The sequence below is a fragment of the Pan troglodytes genome, chromosome 23 (genome assembly GCF_028858775.2).
Source record: "Pan troglodytes isolate AG18354 chromosome 23, NHGRI_mPanTro3-v2.0_pri, whole genome shotgun sequence".
Taxonomy (NCBI): domain Eukaryota; kingdom Metazoa; phylum Chordata; class Mammalia; order Primates; family Hominidae; genus Pan; species Pan troglodytes.
This window is the reverse complement of record NC_086016.1, coordinates 25,140,783-25,161,913: the sequence shown is the minus strand read 5'-3', so window position 1 is coordinate 25,161,913 and position 21,131 is coordinate 25,140,783. Positions and strand designations below refer to the sequence as shown.

At 50.3% G+C, this 21,131-nt stretch overlaps 2 protein-coding genes and 1 non-coding gene across 5 annotated transcripts in view; 2 read left to right on the top strand and 1 right to left on the bottom strand.

Annotated features, from left to right (window-relative positions):
- Positions 1-1,722: 1,722 nt before the first annotated feature.
- The window catches only part of RSPH14 (radial spoke head 14 homolog), an 81,388-nt gene continuing 61,979 nt past the window's right edge, over positions 1,723-21,131 (top strand). For 2 of the 3 annotated variants that reach the window (XM_001169229.5, XM_016939525.3), the window contains exons 1-4: positions 1,723-1,856; positions 3,328-3,578; positions 4,850-4,952; positions 8,530-8,648. In XM_001169229.5, the coding sequence (XP_001169229.3) occupies positions 1,741-1,856; positions 3,328-3,578; positions 4,850-4,952; positions 8,530-8,648 (589 nt within the window). In that variant the 5' untranslated portion in view covers positions 1,723-1,740. Of the gene's footprint in view, positions 1,857-2,908; positions 2,997-3,327; positions 3,579-4,849; positions 4,953-8,529; positions 8,649-21,131 lie in introns of those variants that run through there. The other variant, XM_016939526.4, reaches the window with a different exon arrangement.
- Positions 5,938-5,997, top strand: LOC112206805 (U7 small nuclear RNA). The gene has a single exon (XR_002941275.1). It is a non-coding gene; the product is annotated as a U7 small nuclear RNA (small nuclear RNA).
- GNAZ (G protein subunit alpha z) overlaps positions 17,523-21,131 on the bottom strand; it is a 54,595-nt gene continuing 50,986 nt past the window's right edge. The window contains exon 3 of the mRNA XM_016939527.4: positions 17,523-19,472. Within this exon, the coding sequence (XP_016795016.1) occupies positions 19,128-19,472 (345 nt within the window). The 3' untranslated portion in view covers positions 17,523-19,127. The remainder of the gene's footprint in view (positions 19,473-21,131) is intronic.

The following is a 21,131-nucleotide window of genomic DNA, read 5'->3' as shown; positions in this document are numbered from 1 at the left end:
CACCACACCTGGCCCCAATCCTCCTTTAGCTCTTAAGTGGGCTCTTTGCCTAGATCTAGAAACCAAACTGACACTGGGCAGATTAGCAAGAGAAAAGCATACAGGTGTTATTAGTTTAACATGCACATGGGGATCTTTACCAGAGTGAAGTCTAGAGAAGTGGCCAAAGCAAGATGCTTTTATACTTTTTAGACAAAGGATGACAAATTTGAGAAGAAATGGCAGGACAAAGGGGATCTGGCTAGGGGCAGTAAATTCTAGGGGATTCACTAGGAGATAATATGAGGGGCATAAACTTAGTGGAAGACAGGGTTAAGTATATTTATTCAGGTCCATTGCAGTCCCCAATTCTTAGTCTCAGGTGACAAGGGCTATTTTCTTGCCCTGGTACAGTGAGGGTACCGCTCCTAGAGGAATCTTTATGGCTTGCTGAATGCAGAAAGAAGCATATCTGTTTGCCTTTTCTTGTATCTTTTTAAAAAAATTATATTTATTTATTTATTTATTTTAGAGTTGAGGTCTCACTCTGTCACCCAGGCTGGCGTGCAGTAGTGTGATCATATCTCACTGTAACCTCAAACTCTTGGGCTCAAGCAACCCTCCCCCTTCAGCCTCCCAAAGTGCCGGGATTACAGGTATGAGCCACTGCACCTGGCCCAGTTAGCCCTTTCTGAGGCCACTATTTTTCCAATGTTGTCCACTCAAAATGGTCAATATACCAATCCAGCATATTTTGGGATGGCCCATACTTCACTCCTGCAGGGAGAAGGAAGGTTTCATGGAAGAAGTGTTCACCAAGTTGCATCCTGAAGGATAAAGAGGTAATAATTAGTGTTACAGAGCGCTCAGGCTTCATGAGTGAGGTGGCATTTGAGGGGTTAAGAGAGAGTCTGGCATGGCTGGAGGAGGCCATCACCCAGGGACTGGAGCACTAGGCTAGGAGTTTGGACTCAGCCCTGAGACTAGTGGGGAGCCATGGAGGGTTTTATGCAGGTGGTGGCTGGGTCTGGCTTGCTTTTGAGAACAGCTACGCTGGCCAGCAGTGTGTTGGGTCCACTGCAGAGGCTAACCTTTGTCATTACCAGGCAGTCAGCCTGAAGAGCAAGGGGCATGGGCAGGGCTAGGCAGTCCTGAGATCAGGCCTATGTAATTTGGGGGAAACCGGCTGAGCGCAGTGGCTCACGCCTGTAATCCTAGCATTTTGGGAGGCCGAGGCGGGTGGATCATCTGAGGTCAGGAGTTCGAGACCAGCCTGGCCAACATGGCGAAACCCTGTCTCTACTAAAAATACAAAAATTAGCCGGGTGTGATGGCGGCCGCCTATAATCCCAGCTACTTGGGAGGCTTAGGCAGGAGAATCACTTGCACCCGGGTTGGGGGGGGTGGCGCGGAGTGGAGTGGAGGTTGCAGTGAGTCAAGATCGCGCCACTGCACTCCAGCCTGCGTGAAAGAGCGAAACTCCGTCAAAAAAAAAAAAAAAATTGGGAGAAACGACTGAACTTCTCTGAGGTTCTTGTCTCTAAACTAGATGTTACCACCTTATGAATTTACTCTGAGGATCAGAGGCATGCAAAGTACCCAGTACAGAGAAGGGCGTAAATAAGTCACTTCCTTTCCCTTCTGTACTTTGAACAAAGCTGAGCTGCCTTTGGTCTCCACAGCAACCCTGTAAATGATTGTTCCCGCTTTGCAGCCGGCCGCAGCCTTGGGCTGTTTGCGCCTGCGCAGTGGGTGCTGAGTATGTCGACCGCGGCGCCGCGGACGCTGCTGGAGTCGCCTGGCAACGATGTCGCCTGGCAACTGAATAGGTTGGCCACTGTGCGGGCTACTGGAAGCAGAAAGGGCTGCGGAGGCAGGTGAGGCGGCGGTGGTGGGCTAGGGGCCCGGGGACAGGGGGGCCCAGTGACCCACCCAGTCCCATTCACACGGGGCCGTGTCCCCACACTCAAAATCACGGTCTTTCGTCTCCGGCCGGACTCTCCCAGCCCACGCCGCTTAGAAGAAGGCAGGCCCCTGTCTCCAGCACCCACCGTTCCTGTGAGGGGAGCTCAACTCAAACATGGCCACGTCCCTCCCAGTCCGGCCCCCACTTCTACCGTTGTCATCTGGTGTCCCGCGTGAGCATCTGGCTTACCTTTTACTGGAGTAGATTCCTACAGGCCTGTGGCCTGTCCATTCTACTAACCATGATAATAACCGTAATAATAACCACAGCCAACATATCTGAAGCCCTGGTATGCCAGGCTTACGTGTATTCGTTAATATGACAACTCTGGGAGGCAGGGAAGGAGGTACTGTTATCATCTCCCCTTTGAAGCTGCAGAAAGACACAGATAGAGGAAGTAACTTGCCAAGGTCACCCAGGCCTGAATCTGGAGCCAGTTCTTAACTACTAACCTACACTGCCCATAGTTGCTGAAAGTGTGTGTGTGTGTCTGCAATAAAAGTTAATCACTTTTTTTTTTTTTTTTTTTTTGAGACGGAGTCTTGCTTTGTCGCCAGGCTGGAGTGCAGTGGCGTGATCTTGGCTTACTGGAACCTCCGCCTCCCTGATTCAAGCGATTCTCCTGCCTCAGCCTCCCGAGTAGCTGGGACTACAGGCATGCGCCATCACGCCCAGCTAATTTTTGTATTTTTAGTAGAGACGGGGTTTCACCATGTTGGCCAGGATGGTCTCGATCTCTTGACCTTGTGATCCGCCTGCCTCGGGCCTCCCAAAGTGCTGGGATTACAGACGTGAGCCACTGCGCGTGGCCATAAATCACCTTTTAACATTAATTCCTTTTCATGGATGTGTCAGAAGCATCTGAATATGGGTTCCTGGCAGTGAATGAGCTAGACCCAGATTTGAACACTGGCTTCTAATCTTACCAGTTTCATGGCCTCCAGTAAGCTCCTTGGCCAGAACCTCAGTTTTCTCATTTGTAAAATGTGGATAATACCAGCCCCCTCCTTATGGGGTAGCTGAATTGGATACTACTTATTGCTGGCACAAGGTAAGCACTAAACAGAGTGACCAACTTGGAGTTTGCTTGTTTGGTTTGTTTTGTCCTTTAATGCCTTTGACTGAAGATCCAGATGAAAGTATCAGTGGTTTCTTCTGTGAAGCACTATTGTGTGGGAGGGCTCTGGAGTTTGCAGTTTGGGCTGCTACTTACCTTCACTGGGACTTTGAGCAAATCTCTTCATTGCTCTCAGCCTCAGTTTGCTCATCGGTAAAATGAAAGTAAAAATACCCATTTGCCTGCCCTCACAGTTTGGAGGATCAAATGAGAAGTAGCTTTTAAATCATAATAGAAATAATGACAGCTTTTTGGTCTCTTTTAGTGAGTGGTTTCTGCAGAGCTTCATTTGGAAAGGCCTCTGTAGTTGGGGAAAGATGGCCCATTCCCAGAACTCCTTGGAGCTTCCCGTTAACATCAATGCCACCCAGATTACCACTGCCTATGGCCATCGGGCCCTGCCCAAGCTGAAGGAGGAACTGCAGTCAGAGGACCTCCAGACAAGGCAGAAAGCCCTCATGGCCCTGTGTGATCTCATGCATGACCCCGAGTGTATCTACAAGGCCATGAACATAGGTGAGCGTGACACAGCACAGGTGACCATGACTGGGGTCCTAGCATGGCTTCAGGCGCTGGGTAGAACTTCAGTAATAAGGGTTGCTATTGTTTGAGCCTGACTCCAGGCCAGTTCCACTACAGGTGCGGTGCCCGGGTTCTTTTTAAAAAATATTTATTTATTGAGGGAGGGTCTTACCATCTCCCAGACTAGAGTGCAGTGGCAGAATCATAGCTCACTGTAACCTTGAAATCTTGGGCTCAAGAGATCCTCCTGCTTCAGCTTCCTGAGTAACTAGGACTACAAGTACCACCATGGCTGACTAATTTATTATTATTATTTTTTTTATAAACAAGATCTTGCTGTGTTGCCCAGGCTGTTCTTGAACTCTTGGCCTCAATTGATTCTCCCAGGTCAGCCTCCAAAGTTTTGGGATTATATGTGTGAGCCATCACACCCAGCCTGGATTATCTTAATCCTTAGAAAGGCCACCTACAGGGGAGAGTCCATTCTCAACCCACAGATAAGAAAAGCATGGTTCAGAGAAGGATTGTAAGTCTAGGGTTGCCCAATAAATAAATAAAGCTAGATTTTTATTTATTTATTTATTTGTTTTTTGAGATGGCATCTCGCTCTCTTGCCCAGGCTGGAGTGCAATGGCACGATCTTGGCTCACTGAAACCTCCACCTCTTGGGTTCAAGTGATTCTCCTGCCTCAGCCTCCTGAGTAGCTGGGACTACAGGCACCTGCCATCATGCCTGGCTAATATTTTGTATTTTTGTAGAGATGGGGTTTCACCATGTTGGCCAGGCTGGTCTTGAACTCCTGACCTCAGGTGATCCGCTTGCCTTGGCCTCCCAAAGTGCTGGGATTACAGGCATAAGCCACCATGCCTGGCCAAAGCTGGATTTTTATTTGCTAAATCTGGCATCCCTAGGTGTAACCCACTCAAAGTCATATGACTAGTTTGACACAGGGTTATAATTTGACCCCATATCTCTCCTGAGGTCAAAGAAATGGCAAAGGCCATTTTCTTAACCTCATGACAGACTTTGTGAGAAGTCACTGGTAGGAAGTGTGCAGGGAGAATCACAAGGAGGGTTGGATGAGACATGAGCCTCTTCAGTGACTCTGAAATGCTGCATAACCAACATGATTCCCCAGTGCCCCAAAGCAGCAGAAACTCTGGTACATTCCTGCCCCAACTGGCCCACTTATTGACTTCTGGGTTGGTTGGTTTCTGAGACTGGCAAACATTCAAGGGTTGGTCGGTTTGTTTGTTTTTTGTAGGCTGTATGGAGAACCTGAAAGCTTTGCTGAAGGATAGCAACAGTATGGTGCGCATAAAGACCACCGAGGTGCTCTACATCACGGCGAGCCATAGCGTGGGCAGGTGGGATGCTGTTCTGGAAACCAGTGTGACGCTTGCGAGCCACACTTCTCCCCTGGGTGGATGCCCTTGAGCTGCTTAGAGTGCTCTGGAGTTTTGTCTGCAGCACCAGTTTTTGGAGGGGCTTCTATTTAGCCAGAGCAGGACTCTTTGTGGGGTGGTTTTGGTTGCCTCTGTGTGGATCTTACGGGGCCCTCTGTTCCAGACTGATTTTTATTTATTTTATGTTAGTTCCAAGCTCTGAGCGTGCTCTCTCTCTCTCTCTCTCTCTCTTTCTTTTCTTTCTTTTTTGAGACAGTCTCTCACTCTGTCACCCAGGCTGGAGTACGGTGACACGATCTCAGCTCACTGCAGCCTCTGCCTCTCTGGGTTCAAGCAATTCTTGTGCCTCAGCCTCCTGAGTAGCTGGGACTACAGGCATGTGTCATCAGGCTCAGCTAATTTTTGTATTTTTAGTAGAGACTGGTTTCACCACGTTGGCCAGCCTGGTTTCAAATTCCTGGCCTCAAGTGATCTGCCTGCCTCGGCCTCCTAAAATGCTGGGATTACAGGCATGAGCCACTGCACCTAGCTGAGCTTCCGACTTTCAAGGTGGGAAGAAAGTTCAGATCTTACCTCTGCAACAATTTTGCCACTTCTTAGCTTTTTACAGAGAGCCCAGTTCCCCAACCCAGATCCCCACAGGGCCTGTGGCTTTGGCTCCTGTCCCTGTGAGGGTGTTAAAATAACATCCTCAAAGTGTGTATCTGGTCTGGTGGCCTCACTTCCTGTTCATGATGGCTGAGTTCTTGGTTTCTGGCACCTGGAAGTGTCCTTTTCCTGTGTAAGCACAGCTTCACTTTTTACACTTAAAAAAAATTTTATAGAGTATTTTAGTTAGGTGTTGGGGCAACAGGGTGAGGGTGGTTGGAGGTGCTTTCCCACATCAGCTGGGTTCACCCTCTTGACTGGCGATCAGTAGTTTTACTTTGTATTAGAAACAAAACCCCAGTGTTACAGCTCTTTTAGAATTTTTCTAGCAGGTTTTCCAGTTTTCACTGGAACCTCTCCCCACCAGCCCCCGTCCCCACCCCCCAAAAAAACAGAACCCCACATCACAAACACCCCCAAGCCCTGGCCCAGGTCTTTCGGATAAAGGGGGCCACTGCCCAGTGTGCACAGGCCCAGAAGGAAGAAAAGACAAGAAAGGCAAGGTGCTGACTGCCTTGGGGGTTGTTTGGTGTAAACAGGCAGCTATTCAGAGAGGCTTCAAATCGGTTCAGGATTTGAAGGGGAAAAAAACAGCAGGAAAGGTGACTTGACTCCTGTGTGCCCCTAACCTTTACTTAGAGCCCATCAAGCTCTAAGTAGCTGCCCTGAACTGCCCAGGTTGAAACTCTTCTGCCTCTTCTACCCACAGAAGTAGTGACAGAAAGGGGGAATGAGGATAGCAGCCCTGGGCTTGGCATCTTGTCACCTTGAGGAGTTAATTTGCATGACATCTCACTGACAAGAGAGCTTCCTGGCAGCCTGTTCCCTGCCCTCTTGCTTGCCTCTGGTGAGGAAGCACACAGGCAAACACAACTGACTATCAAAGCATGAGAGACATGGAGTGGGTGACTAGACACTGACCAAGGAGGCCCCCGTGGTCAGGGAAGACCCCTGCAACTTGTGTGTCCCACGGTGACTTTCTTTTTCCAGACGATTCAAAACACACCATAAGTGAAAATAAATAAATAAATAAAATAAATAAAATTTATTTTTATTTATAATAAATGCCGCAATGGCACAGCTGGTTGGGCACTTCCTGTGGGCACTTGGCTGAGGGGTTTGCACATGCATTCTCATTCATTCCTGAACCCAGCCCTCAGAGACGTGACCTCAGAAGGCCTCTTTCAGATGCATTCAGGCCCAGCAGTCAGTTAGTTGGTTAATCAAAAGAAATGATTAAGCAAGGAACCGAAGAAATGGTTTCCTTTAAATTGTTCATTTTAACCCAAAACACAAATGATAAGGCATTCATCAATCCCCATGTGGGACCCAGGCTTTTTGTCAGATATGAGACCACTGGTTGGTGTTTCCTATCATATTTTTTTTGCTTAAACCATACTCATAACATCGTCTGATTTGCAGCTTTGGTTTTTTTAAAGTAGAGCAAGAACTCAAAGACATTAATGAAATAACCTGTATGCAAAACCCTTCTAGAATCTTTTTATTTATTAATTTTTATTTATTTATTTATTTATTTATTTATTTATTTATTTACTTATTTGAGACAGAGTCTCGCTCTGTCATCCAGGCTGGAGCGCAGTTGTGCGTTCTTGGCTCACTGCAAGCTCCGCCTCCCGGGTTCACACCATTCTCCTGCCTCAGCCTCCAAAGTAGCTGGGACTACAGGCGCCCGCCACCACACCCGGCTAATTTTTTTTTTTTTTTTGTATTTTTAGTACAGGCGGGGTTTCACTGTGTTAGCCAGGATGGTCTCGATCTCCTGACCTAGTGATCCGCCCACCTTGGCCTTCCAAAGTGCTGGGATTACAGGCGTGAGCCACCGCGCCTGGCCTAGAATCTTTTTATTTTTTAAGAGACAAGGTCTAGCTCTGTCATCCATGCTGGAGTTTAGTGGCATGATCCTAGCTCACTGTAGCCTTAAACTCCTAGGCTCAAACGATCCTCCCACCTTAGCCTACTGAGTAGGTGGGAACACAGGCACACACCACCATGCCTGGCTAACTTTTAACATTTTAGTAGGGACTGGGTCTCACCATGTTGCCCAGGCTGGTCTTGAACTCCTGGCCCAAATGATTCTACCACCTTAGTCTCCCAAAGCACTGGGATTAGGTGTGAGCTATCTAGAATCTTTTACAATCATCTCTTTTTTTTGTCTTTTTTAAGACAGTCTCATTCTGTCACCCAGGCTGGAGGGCAGTGGTGCAGTTGCAGGTCACTGCAACCTCTGCTTCCTGGGCTCAAGTGATCTTGTGCCTCAGCCTTCTGAGTAGCTGGGATTACAGGCATGTGCCACCAAGCCTGGTTGATTTTTTGTATTTTTAGTAGAGATGGGGTTTTGCCATGTTGGCCAGGCTGGTCTCGAACTCCTGACCTCAAGTCATCTATCCGCCTAGGTCTCCTAAGGTGCTGGGATTACAAGTGTGAGCCACTGCGCCCAGCCAATCATCTCCTTTTTTTTTTTTTTTTGTTGGGGGTTGGGGCTCAATTTTGAGTCCTTCCAAAGCATTCAACTTTTTCTCATAAGCAAATTTGAAAAAGAAAATCCTCTTCTCATCTAACTGGCTTGCCTAATATTTACTGAACTTATATAATGATAACAACAAGCATAACTGGTGTACATAGATGTGGAGGCAAGGGAGACCAGAAGAACAAGGGGCCAAGGTGGGCTGGGCCTGCTGAGCTCGCTCCCCTGGAGGTTCAGGTGAGATGGATCATGCACCTGTAGCCTTTGTCTGCTCCCACAAAGCCAGAGGAATGTGGTCTACCCCAGATAGCATGGATCAGACTCCAGCAGGGACCCTGACTCTTCTAATTTGAGCCTCTCAGGGCATGGTCTCACTTATGTCACTGTCCACCCTCCCTTCCCTAGATACGCCTTTCTAGAGCACGACATCGTCCTTGCCCTGTCCTTCCTGCTGAATGACCCCAGCCCAGTCTGCCGGGGGAACCTGTACAAGGCATACATGCAGCTGGTCCAGGTGCCTAGAGGTAGGCTTGCGTCCTGCACACAGATCTGTCGGGCACTCAAGTTGTCCGTCGGTCTCCTCCCCAGGTCACATATGTACCAGGGTGTAGATCGTCCACTTTTTATTAAATTACAACATACATATTAGAAAAGCACATATCCGCTGGGTGTGGTGGCTCACACCTGTAATCCCAGCACTTCAGGAGGCCGAGGCAGGCAGATCACGAGGTCAGGAGTTCGACACCAGCCTGGCCAATATGGTGAAACCCTGTCTCTACTAAAAATACAAAAATTAGCTGGGCATGGTGGTGGGCACCTGTAATCCCAGCTACTTGGGAGGGTGAGGCAGAAGAATCGCTTGTACCTGGGAGGCAGAGCTTGCAGTGAGCCAAGATTGCACCATTGCACTCTAGCCCGGGCGACAGTGCGAGACTCTGTCTTAAGACAAAAAAAAAAAAAGAGAAAGAGAAAAGAAAAGCACATATCCTAAATGAACATTTGGTCAAGTTGTTTTCAGTGAACATGTGGTGTAACTGCCACCCCAATCAAGACATGTAGAGAGTATTTACCACCTCTCCAGAAACTTCCCACATGCCCATACTGGGTATTACCCTTACCAATGATAAATGGTATCTTCAATTTATAAGACCATAGATGATGCCCCTTTTAAAACTTTACATAAATGGAAACATCCAGCTTGTAATATCTTGCTTGTAGCTACTTTTGCTTAACGTTTTATTTCTGAGATTTACGTGTGGGATGTATTACTGATTTTTGCTTGTTTATGCTGGAGTATGGTATTTACACTATGTGAGTATACAACAGTTTACTTACCCATTCCGTTGCTGACGGACATCTGAATTGTTTCTAGCTTATGGCTACCAAGAATAGAGTGGCTATGAACACCCTTATAAATGTCTTTTGATGGACATGTATATGCATTTATTTTGAAACATACCTAAGAAGAGAATGGCTGGCCTGGGTAAGATTATGTTCAGCTTTTAGAAGGTACTACCCAATGGTTTTCTAAAATACTTGCATCTGCACATGCCATGTCTCAGCTACCCAAGAGGCTAAAGCAGGTGTATTGCTTGAGCCTAGGAGTTCTAGGCTGTAGTGCCCTGTGCCAGTCGGGTGTCCGCACTGTTTGGCATCAATATGGCGACCTCCCGAGATGGGGGGACCACCAGATTGCCTAAGGAGGGGTGAACCAGCCCAGATCAGAAACAAAGCAGGTCAAAACTCCTGTGCCGATCAGTAATGGGACTGCTCCTATGAATAACCACTGCACTCCAGCCTGAGAAACATAGCAAGATCCTGTCTCTAAAAAAAATGAATAAAATACTTGTACCAATTTATACTTCCACTAGCAGTATATGAGAGTTCCAGGTGATTTATATCCTCATTAATCATAGATTTTTTTCTGTCTTTTTATTTTAGCTATTTTGGTGGGTGTGTAGTAGTATCTCATTTTGGTTTTAATTTATATTTCCCTGATGATTAAAAGGGGATGTCCTGTAAATGTTTTCTTTTGTGAAATACCATAGCACACATTTAAGGGATAAAGAAGGCCCGTCCCAGAGGCAATGTTGCATACAGTTCCTGTCCCACTGGCCCTGCTGACTAGATGGGGAGTCTGGGGTAACAGCTACCTGATACCACGGCTCGAGAGTTAAGATTTATGGCAGATTGATACCTGCCTGGTCGCATGATGCAATGAGTATTTTTAGACGAGGGAATCATTTCAAGGGCCATGATAGGAGGCCTTGAAGGGGATACCTTAGCTCAAGGTGGACAAACAGATATTGTAGCCCAGGAGTCAGATGAACCTGGGTTCCCTCTGTCCTTCCCCTCACTCCCCGTGTGCCCTGGACAGGTTATTTCCCATGTCTAAAGTACCTGCCTCAGAGGCCAGAAATGAGGTTGAAGTGGAAACACTGGCCTGGTGTGTAGCTCAGCGTCCTGCCCAAGGATGGAGTGCAAACATTCAAGGCCAGGCGTGAGCATTCCCTGGGTTAAGGCTCAGAGAGAAATGACTACGGGATCAGGTGCAGATAGGCAGGCCCAACAGAGCAGAGCCTGTGAGGGTCTAGGATTGTTGCTTGGCTCCTGAAGCACATCTTCTTCCAGCTGATCTGGCCTGGGAGTTGAGCACACTAGGCCTGTGGTTTTTTAAAAACACCACCATGCCCCTGGTCCTCTCCCAGGCCACCAGGAGCAGTCTCTGGGGGTGGGGCCCTGCACACATATTTCTGAAAATGCACCTTGAATGACAGTCATGCGTGCCCCAGGGTTGAGAGCCCCTAGGGTATTAGGGTGATCCACGGGGGACCAGTGCTGGGTTGAGCTAAATTAATGCCCTGTGCTCACCATGCAGGAACCTGAGGAATAAGCGAGGGTCTTGTCCCCTCATTCTTGGAGTGTGGAGACAGGGGACTTGCTGCTCTCAACCAGTCCTCTTACAATGATTGTGACCTATTTAAAGCATTCAGAGAAGTACAGAGATGGTGATAAGGAACATTGGATACCACCAGCCAGCTTTGCCAAATCTTTACATTCTATATCCATATTTTATACTTGCTTGAAATTTTTATTTGAAGAAATCATAGGTACAGTCCAAGCACCCTGTGAACCTCCCCCCACCCAGAGCACTCTTCCTCCTGCCTTTCCTTGAGCTACTAATAATCTGGTGACTGTGTCCCCAAAATGCATATCTTTATATTTTACCACAGATATAATTACATATGGATGATATATAATCTTGTTTTGCATGTTTTAAAACTATGTAAGTGGATCTCGCTGTATGTATCCCTCTGTTACTTCCAAAACCTTAAAAAACCTAAATAACATTAGAGATTTATAGAAATTTTGAGATGAATCCATGTTGCGCCACTGGCTGTATTTCATTCATTTCCATCACTGCACACTGTTCCGGTGTTTGAATGTATCACGATACACTCACCCATCCCAGGCTGGCAGGCTTGTTGGTTGTTTGTACTCCTGTACTGCAGAAGGACTGTGCCATGGCTGTTCCTGCCCAGGGCTTCCTGGTACCCTGGAAGGAGAGTCCCCTAGCGCATCTGCCAGGGAGGGCATCGCTGGGCCAGGGAGAATGCGTTTGCCTTCAGCTTTGCTGGATATTGCAACTGCTTCCAGCCCAGCCTCTGGCCTCCAGAGAGCCCGGGGCATATCCCAGCCTGATGGATGTGCTATGGTGTTTCACTGTGATATGGCTTTACTGTCCCTGTCCTGGTGAGAGGAAACATCTTCCCTCTGCCTGACACCTCGTCAGATTCCTCTCCTGCCCAGTGCCTCTGGAGAGAGTGTGTTCATTCTGTTGCCGAGTTGTTTTTCCATTTCTTATTGATTTGAAGGAGTGTGTAATTTATCCTGGATTCCAACCCTTTGTCGGTTACCTACATTGCAAATATCATTTCAAACCAGGCTGTTTTCTTGGCTTCTCACTGTGCCTTTGTTGATTCACTGGTGCAGCAGTCTTTCTTTCCTTCTTTCTTTCTTTTTCTTTCTTTCTTTCTCTTTTCTTTTTCTTTTTTTTTTGAGACAGAGTCTCACTCTGTCGCCCAGGCTGGAGTGCACTGGCGCAGTCTCAGCTCACTGCAACCTCCACCTCCCGGGTTCACGCCATTCTCCTGCCTCAGCCTCCTGAGTAGCTGGGACTACAGGCGCCCGCCACCATGCCCGGCTGATTTTTTGTATTTTTAGTAGAAACGGGGTTTCACCGTGTTAGCCAGGATGGTCTCGATCTCCTGACCTCGTGATCTGCCTGCCTCGGCCTCCCAAAGTGCTGGGATTACAGGTGTGAGCCACCACACCCGGCCGTCTTTTTCTCTTTCTTTCTTTCTTTCTTTTTTTCTTTCTCTTTCTTTCTCTCCCTTCCCTTTCTTTCTTTCCTTCTTTTCCTTCCTTTCTTTCTCTTTCTCTCTCTTCCTCTCTCTTTCTTTCTCCTTCTTTCCTTCCTTCCTTCCTTCTTTTCTGAGATGCAGTCTCACTCTGTCACCCAGGCTGTACTGTAGTGGCATGGTCTCAGCTCACTGCAAACTCCACCTCCCAGGTTCAAGTGATTCTCCTGCCTCAGCCTCCCGAGTAGCTGGGACTACAGGCGTGTGCCACCATGCCCAGCTAATTTTTGTATTTTTGGTAGAGACGGGGTTTCACTATGTTGACCAGGCTGGTCTTGAACTCCTGACCTCACGATCCTCCTGCCTCGGCCTCCCAAAGCGCTGGGATTACAGGCGTGAGCCACCACGCCCAGCCTTAGCAGTTTTTCATTTGAATAATGTAGTCAATTTCATGATTTTTTTTTCCTCTGGCCTTTTTTTTTTTGAGTGCCATGTAAGATCTTTCTTTACCCTGACTCATGAAGATATTCTGCCATATTTTCTTCTAAAATGTATGAGTTTGCTTTTCCCCATCTCCTCCCCTTGTCTTTTTCTGCAGTCCACAAACACTGGATGCACTATTAGGAGTAGGGGGCTGTGGTACTGACAAGCTCACGAACAGAAGCCTCAGTGAGGGTCAGGGTGGGGAGCCTTGGCCCTTCATCGCGGGGTTTACTGAGTGCTGCTCATGATCTGTGAAGGGCCCAGAAGGGAGGCCTGGGACACCGGGTATGCAGGGGACAGTTGGACAATGAGCAGAGGGAGGAAGGGAAGGAGGCAATGTGGCAGACGCCCAGGAGATCTGTTCTGAGGGTACACTGAGTGTCGTGGCCTCTGGATTAGCGAGTGTGACTGTGCCCCAGGTGGTGTCCTTCATGGGCCTCCGGGTGGGGGGGCCTGGGGGGTGGCGAGGGCATCTATTTCAGTGGCTCTGTTCTTACCAGCGTGTGACCTTGGGCAGTACCATCACCTGTGGGAACGTGGGTGTCACCTGTGTGGCTTAGCTGGGACAGTCTCTGAGCAGGGCTTAGCTGGCTCCCAGTGAATGCTGGTGGCCATTGGTATGATTTCCTATCAGTGGCCACACTGGAAGGCCGTTTTCACCATGGCACCCTCTGCACCTGGCAGGGCGCCTGGCATGTGGCTAGCGCTCAACAAATATTGGCTGTTTAGTAGGTTTTATGTCATACTTTAAAGGATCAATTGCTGGTTGTCTTCTTGCTACAGTTCACTTACCTGCTTGCTCATTCCTTCATTCATTTGACAGTATGTGTTGGGCCCCTGTTTTGTTCTGGCCACCGTGCCTCAGTTTCTTCCCCTGTGTCATGGGTGTCTGTGGGAGAGTGGTTTCAGAATCCTTGCTCTGGCCAAGTCTGACTTGCATGATTTCCCAGAGTAACCAGGAGGGGGCACCCCAGGACTGAGGATTGTCCCAAGTGGGCCCTGGCCCTGCAGGGGCCCTGGGCCCAAGCTGCTGCGCTCACCCACACGCATTCCTCTAAGTTCCTTCCAGGCTGGCTACTCATGCGTTGTGGTGGTGCCGTGTCAGGAGAGGAGAAACTAGGATTGTAGAGACAGATGTCACACACAGGCTGCCAGCCCAGGCTCCCTGCCTGCTGGGCCCTGAGTGATGCACAGGGTCTGCTTCTGCTCCCCAGCCCGATGAGAGGGGGAGGCCTGGCAGGCCAGGAACCAAGAGGCCAGAGTGTCCCTATCGGTGACCATCATTCCTGCTAAGCCCAGGAATGAGGTAGAACCCCATGAGAAAACAGGTTTCATTTTTGTGGGAGAGAGAGTTCTGTGGCTGAAATTGACAATTCTTCTCTAACCAGATTTTGGGGTGCAGTTGAACAGCTCAGGGTCCCCCGGAAGTATCCCTCTACCATCCCACTTGTCCTGACTGGGCACACCTGTGAGTCTGTTCTGGCCCTGCCTCCAGTCTCCCTCTCCTTGTGCCAGGCTCTGAGACCCCAGCCCAGCTTTAGTAGCAGCCTGTTCTGACCCTGACTCCACACGTGTGCAGCCTGGGGGTGGAGATGGATGACCCTCCCAGCCCGGGGGAGAGCACCAGCCCGAGAAGAGGAGGGAGGCAGCAAGGATGCGCCTGGGCCCTGCCTCTGGAAATTGGCTCCGTGACCTTGGAAAGGAGAACTGGGCTTGGGAAGGGGAGGGTGCCGCGGGTGAAATGTCTGGATGCAGTTTGATCCAAGTCATTTGGGGGTTCAGGGGACATCCCTGGAGTCATAGCATCTAAGCTAGGGAGAAATCTGGGGGTCTACAGCTATACCACCCAGAATGCACCCAATGTCATCTGAACCCCAGGTACGTGGGCTGCTGGAGAAGCAAAGTAGGTGCTCCCACTGCAGTGAGCCGTATGTCTCATTCCAGGCTAGTGGCCTTGGGCAGGCCACCACTGCACCCTGTCCCTCTTCAGCAGCCACCCGTGGACACCCAGCTTCCTTCGATGGACCCAGAGCAGCCCCCTCCTCCTCCTCCCCTTGATGCCACAGGGTGAGGGGTGGAGGCCAGCTGCCCTAGAGGAGCAGGCCCTTTTCTGTCTTGCCTGCCCTCAGGGCAGGGTGCACCAGAACCCCAGGCACATCCTCAGCCTGACAGTCTTTGGTGGGTAGTTGTACCCCATTCCTGGACTTTGCAGGAATGATGGTCACTGATAGGGACACTCTGGCCTCTTGGTTCCCGGCCTGACAGGCATCCCCATCTCGTCAGGCTTATCTGGGTGAGGTGAGCTCATCCAGGGCTAGGTCTAGCCTCAGTGTTGCCTCAAGTCCTCATGGTGCAGTGCAGCCCTTCCTGGCACTGTCCCCTGAGCCAGATGGACCATTTGTTCTGGACGGCTGATGTTGGAAGTAGGGTGCCAGGGCCTGTTGCCACTGTGGGGATCTGGGGAATGTGGACAGAGTAAAGCCCCTCAGGTCCTGGCCTGGTGGGGTCACATAGTGTGATGCTGATAAGTCATCGCCTCTCCTGGTCTCTGCTTCCACTTCTGTAGAATGGAATCAAGCATCTTGGCCTCCCATGAGTGTGCCCCCCAGTGAGCAGTCACTGAGGAGAGCTGGGATTATCGTGACCACTGTTGTTGACCCATTGTACCACCAGGGTGACCACATGGGCTATAGGTGAGGATGGCAATATCCCACATGATGGTGGGTCCTGGGAAAGGAGGCTGGGGCTGCGTGAAGTAGGACAAGGCGGGATTAGTCACCTGCAGTGGGCAGGGCTGGCCCAGCCATCCCCAGGTCCTCCCCTTCAGGCACCCTGCCACCTACTCTAGCCTCCTCTCACCAGCAACCTTGGTGAGTCCTGGTGCTTACCTCCCGTTGGCTAAGACTCCTGGACCATCCCAGCTCAGCATGCGCCTTCTCCATGGGGCATTGTTTGGAGGAATGAGGTGGGTCAGAGGCGCTGGCCTTGAGCTGCTCAATGGAGTTTCCAACACCCCTTCCCACTCAACCCTGGAGCCCTGGCAGATGGAATGCAGGGAAGGAGGAGACTTCCAAGAAGCCGCCCAGGTGACTTTGAGCTGTGAGGATGGGGAAGGACATGCTAGGCAAAGGGATCATTGGGGGCAAGAGCGGAACAAGGCAGGCTCAGGAGAAGAACCAGTGCAGGTGAACTGCAGGGGAGGACGGGGCCAGAGAGGTCGACAGTGCCTGAGGTTTCTCTGCAGCCTATGGGGGAACTGGAGACTCCTGACTAGGTTCTGGGAACCGGGAGAAACCTCCCTCCAGGGAAGGCCTCCTCTGATCTTTGCACACATTAGGAAGGGAGGCTCAATCCCTTTCTCCCTTTAGCCATGTATTTTTAGATTAAAGATGCTCACGGCGAAATTACTGCTCTTTTCACAGTTGGCATTAAAAGCACAAAATAAGTCTCAACGATTTTAAGTCACACGTTATTTCTTCAGAAACAAAAGCCCCTCTGGGTTCTGGCTGTTTGGTGACGTAGGAAGGTGTGAAGGGAGTCCCTGCGTGGGCTTAGGAGTAGGGATGGGGCGGTGACAGCACCAGGGCTGCGTGCGTATCTGCGCATGTGTGCATGTGCTTGTGTGCATGCATGCGTGTGTGTGCCTGCCGACCCCCGACTTTGCTTGAGGTCCTGCTTTGAGGAGGAGGCTGCAGGGTGGTTCTGTGCTGCTCCCTGTAGGCTTCCATCCTGTGCAGGTGCCAAGCCAGGCAAGGACTCCAGCAGGAGGAAAGATCAGCATCTCTGCTCCTCCAGTGGGAGCAACAGCTCCCTGGCCTGGTGAATCCTGGCTTGACTGCTCCCTGACCTCAGGCACCCTTCCTCATCTGTAAAATGGGCACCTCTGGCAACCTGCCGAGGTGGGGTGTTACATAAAATCATTAGTAAGGAGCCCGGCTCCGTGTCTGGTTCGCAGCAGGCCCTCGGTGAATGCACTCCGTTGACTTCTGATTGGCACCTCGGTGAATGCACTTCGTTGACTTCTGATCGGCACTTTTCCACTATATCCAGATACCTCTAACCACACAAGCCAGTCAGCAAGCACTGCATGCTCAGGGACCCCTCCTCCCCAAAACCCTACAAGGTTTGCCCTACACTACTGGGGGCACAGGAACCCTCCAGGCCCTCAGGGCACCTCTTCCACTCTGCAGGATGACTCTGACCTTGGCTGAGGTGTCCACATGGTGGGAGGGGTCCAGGGTATGGCACAGCCTGGGTCAGTGTTGGGTGGGGTCTTGGGGGCAGCGGGAGGGGCAGGAGTCATCATCACCCCCAAACCTCCACACCAGGACTGCATGGACCTGGCAGGTTTCCCCTCTTTGCAGTTTCTTTCCTCTCGTGATGTTTATTCGTGATGTTCATTGCAAAATGACTCTACCTAAATGTGTGGAGGTATAGGGGTGGGGTTTGGAATATGGGACCTCAGAATGGAGGTGTCCCCGGCTGCCCTCCCAGATGGCACCAAGTCCAGCCACAGGTCAGCTACACACATAGCACACTGGGACAATGCTGGGCTCCATTCAGGGTATTTTATTTTCTTAAAGTAGACAACCTTTGACTTTCATCCAATCACCAGCTTCTCTTTCCCCCGTACATCTCTTCACGTCCTTGGCTGTGATTCTGCACACTGACCTCGGACACACAGCTACTGCACGGAGAGAGGGAGGGAGATCTGGCAAGGGCTCCGGCAGTGCCTCTCCTCTCCATGGTGCAGTTCGTATTTACACACGGCCCTTGGCGAACATCCTTTCAACGCAGTTGCCCATAGGCCCTGGGACAGGAAGGCCCAGATCAGGGTCCCAGCAGGGCCTCCCTCAGGCCACAACGCTGGCTGTGCCTTCACAGGAGTCAGAGCATTTCCAGCCAGTCTCAGGCGCGGGGCATGCTGGGACCAGGGGCGCCACCCCTTGCTCCCCTTCCTTCACTCAGCAAAGCCACAAATAATTTACTCTTTAAATACCAAGACACTTAGCTATTGTTCATTTGCTCCCAGGTGAAAGAACCTTCTTTAAATATGTCGTGTTTATTTTCTTAAATAAAAACAAAGCAGAAAACCCCACCATTAACAAGAGGACACTGCAGAGGCTTATGTACAACATGTGTCCCGCGAGGCTGGCGCAGGACTGCCACTCACTCCAAAATTTCTTTGGAGCAGAGAGACAGAATCGTCCAGATAACAACTTTTACACTCAGCAAGCCAGACACAAAAAAGACCACCTGAAAAAAAATATGTTTTGAAAATCTGCATTTAAAAAAGAATACTCAACTGCATTTGAAATTTTCTGGATTTTTTTTCTGCGAAACACCACGAGATTTGGCCAAAAAAAAAAAAAAAACCAAAAAACAAAAAACAAAAAAGAATGTCAGAGAAGGAAAACCAGGTTTTGATTTATAAAACATCAGACTAGTAGAAGAAAAGCTGGAATCCCAGCTGGCCTAGTTTGAAATAAATCGTGCCACTCGTTTTGTTGTATTGGTTTTTGCTGCATATTTTGAAGCTGTTTTTTAAAAAGAGCTGTGAGTGGCTGGAGGTCTGGTTAGTGCTGTCACCCGGCTCCTAAGGTCCCGGGTCCAGAATGAAAGTGGTGCTGAGCAGCTGTGTGCAGGCCAGCAGGGAAGGTGCACAGACCCTGCACTGGTCCTCCCTCTTGGTCAGCAGCAAGGTCCCTAGGCCAGAGCTCGGGCAGCGAGCTGGCCCTCCTCCAGGCAACAGGGGTGCAGTTGGCCTACCTTGCCTCAGCCCTGCTGCCTATCCCTAACAATCCAATGCAGACCCCCAAGTGGAGTGGGGCCAACTCAGGAAGGCAAAGTGAAGGGGCAGGTTGGGCTTGTAGTGACCTTGTGACAGCTTCTCAAGTCTTCAAGAGACCTCGACATTTTAGAGGATTTTGCCATCTCCAGATGTGTGTGTGTGCATGTGTGTGTGTCTATCTACCTAGCAATCTATCCGTAAATATTTATGTTTGCAGAAATGTGGGGCCAAGGAGGCAGAGGCCAAGGGGTGGGGGACATTCTTTAGGCCCCCTGTTTTCTGCCCCTGGATTGGGCCTCTCTAGCACGCGCTGGGGCATGACACCCCGTGGGTTTCACCATAGGCAGGCGGGCCCCGGGCCCGGCTCCTCAGCAAAGGCCAATGTACTTGAGATTGTTCTGTATGATGACGTCTGTCACCGCGTCGAAGACAAACTGGATGTTACTGGTGTCGGTGGCGCAGGTGAAGTGGGAGTAGATCTCCTTGGTCTCCTTGTTGCGGTTCAGGTCTTCGAACTGCCGCTGGATGTAGACAGCGGCCTCCTCGTACGTGTTCTGGCCCTTGTACTCGGGAAAGCAGATGGTGAGCGGGATGCGGCGGATCTTCTCTGCCAGCAGGTCCTTCTTGTTCAGGAAGAGGATGAGTGAGGTGTTGATGAACCAGTTGTTGTTGCAGATGGAGTCAAAGAGGCGCAAGCTCTCTGCCATCCGACTCTGGGGAAAGGAAAGTACTGGCGTTAATCAGGCCCGCAGCAGGCAGAGACAGACCCTAGACCTGCAGCCCTGCCAGAGGAAGCCTTTGCTAGGGTCTCCAGCCCAAGACTGGTCCCTGCAATGGCATCTCCTTCTGCTGGGGAAGCCCAGGTTAAATGTCTTCACCCACCTCCCACAGAAATAGCCGGCAGCACCCTCCTTGCCAGTGGCAAGTGCTTGGAAGATGTTCTCTTGCCCCTTTTGGGTCTCTCCTCTGGGTGCCAGTGATCTCAACGTATAGCTTTGGGGCTACAGATGTGCCAAGCACAGCCTCCTAAACCGCTGGGCACCTCCAGCTCCGAGGACCCCCCCATCTTCCCACTGCCCATCCACAGGCTGCCCCACACCTGTACAAGGAAGGCCATCTTCTGCAGGAGCCCCCGTCACATCACAGCTCCCTCAATGCAGGCGCTGGCAGCCTTGTGCCCTATCTGGGTTCTGGCCCAGTCCTTCAAAACTCTGATCCTTCCATGTGGTACCATCGGACACTAGGAAGTCTGTGAGGGAGCAGCCTTCACTTCTGTAACCAAAGTCTCCAGTTCCTGAGAGCTGGGAAGGAAACACCAGCCAGAGGCCAGGCTCCTCCCCTGCCCTCCAGCTGTGGGCACTCCCACCAGCTGCTGTGGGGCATCTGGCACCGCCTCTCTGCCGAGGCAGGACCCTGGCATCCTGGACAGAGCTCTCAGTACATGCAGAGGACAGGAGTGTGGTGGCCCAGGAAGAGGCAGTGACCACAACGGAGTGTGGCGCCTGTCCGCTCCTCAATTCTCTTCTGAGAACCTTCGATGTGTTATAGCCAGGGGTCTGGGCTTTTAAGAAGCATGATGCTCTTGTCTGACTCCCCAGTTCACCACTTCCCTGCAAAATGAATAAATTCTAACTTCTAAAAGGAGGAACTACCTGGAATTTGCTGCTGGCAAAAGCTACCCCTGCTTCTAAGATAAACTCAATGAGCAAAATATCAAAAATCTGGAACCAATCTGGCTTAGATCTGATGCTTTGGATTTAAGAACTTTTCTGGCCAGGTGCCGTGGCTCACGCCTGTAATCCCAGCACTTTAGGAGGCTGAGGCAGGTGGATCACAAGGTCAGGAGTTCAAGACCAGCCTGGCCAACATAGTGAAACTTCATCTCTACTAAAAATAAAACAACAACAACAAAATTAGCTGGGCATGGTGGCAGACACCTGTAATCCCAGCTCCTTGGGAGGCTGGGGCAGGAGAATCACTTGAACCCGGGAGGTGGAGGTTGCAGTGAGCCGAGATCATGCCACTGCACTCCAGTCTGGGCGACGCAGCGAGACTCTGTCTCAAAAAAAAAAAAAAAAAAAAAAGGAACTTTTCTGACTAGACTACATTACCAGTGACCGTGGTAATGCAAGTGGTAACTGCAGCTGGTGGTGATGACTCAGGCACGAAGCAACAGCATCACCAATGACTGCAGTGACAATGACGCTGGTAACCACAGCTGGACATGAGCTGCCAGTCTGTTCTCACATCTGCCCACTCCTGTTTTACAGATGAAGAAACTGAGGCTCAGAGAGGCAGGATATGTGCTCCAAGCCCCACAACCAGGTGCTCTGGCTTGCTGCTCCTGCAGGGTGGGCCCAAAGGAGGCTGCC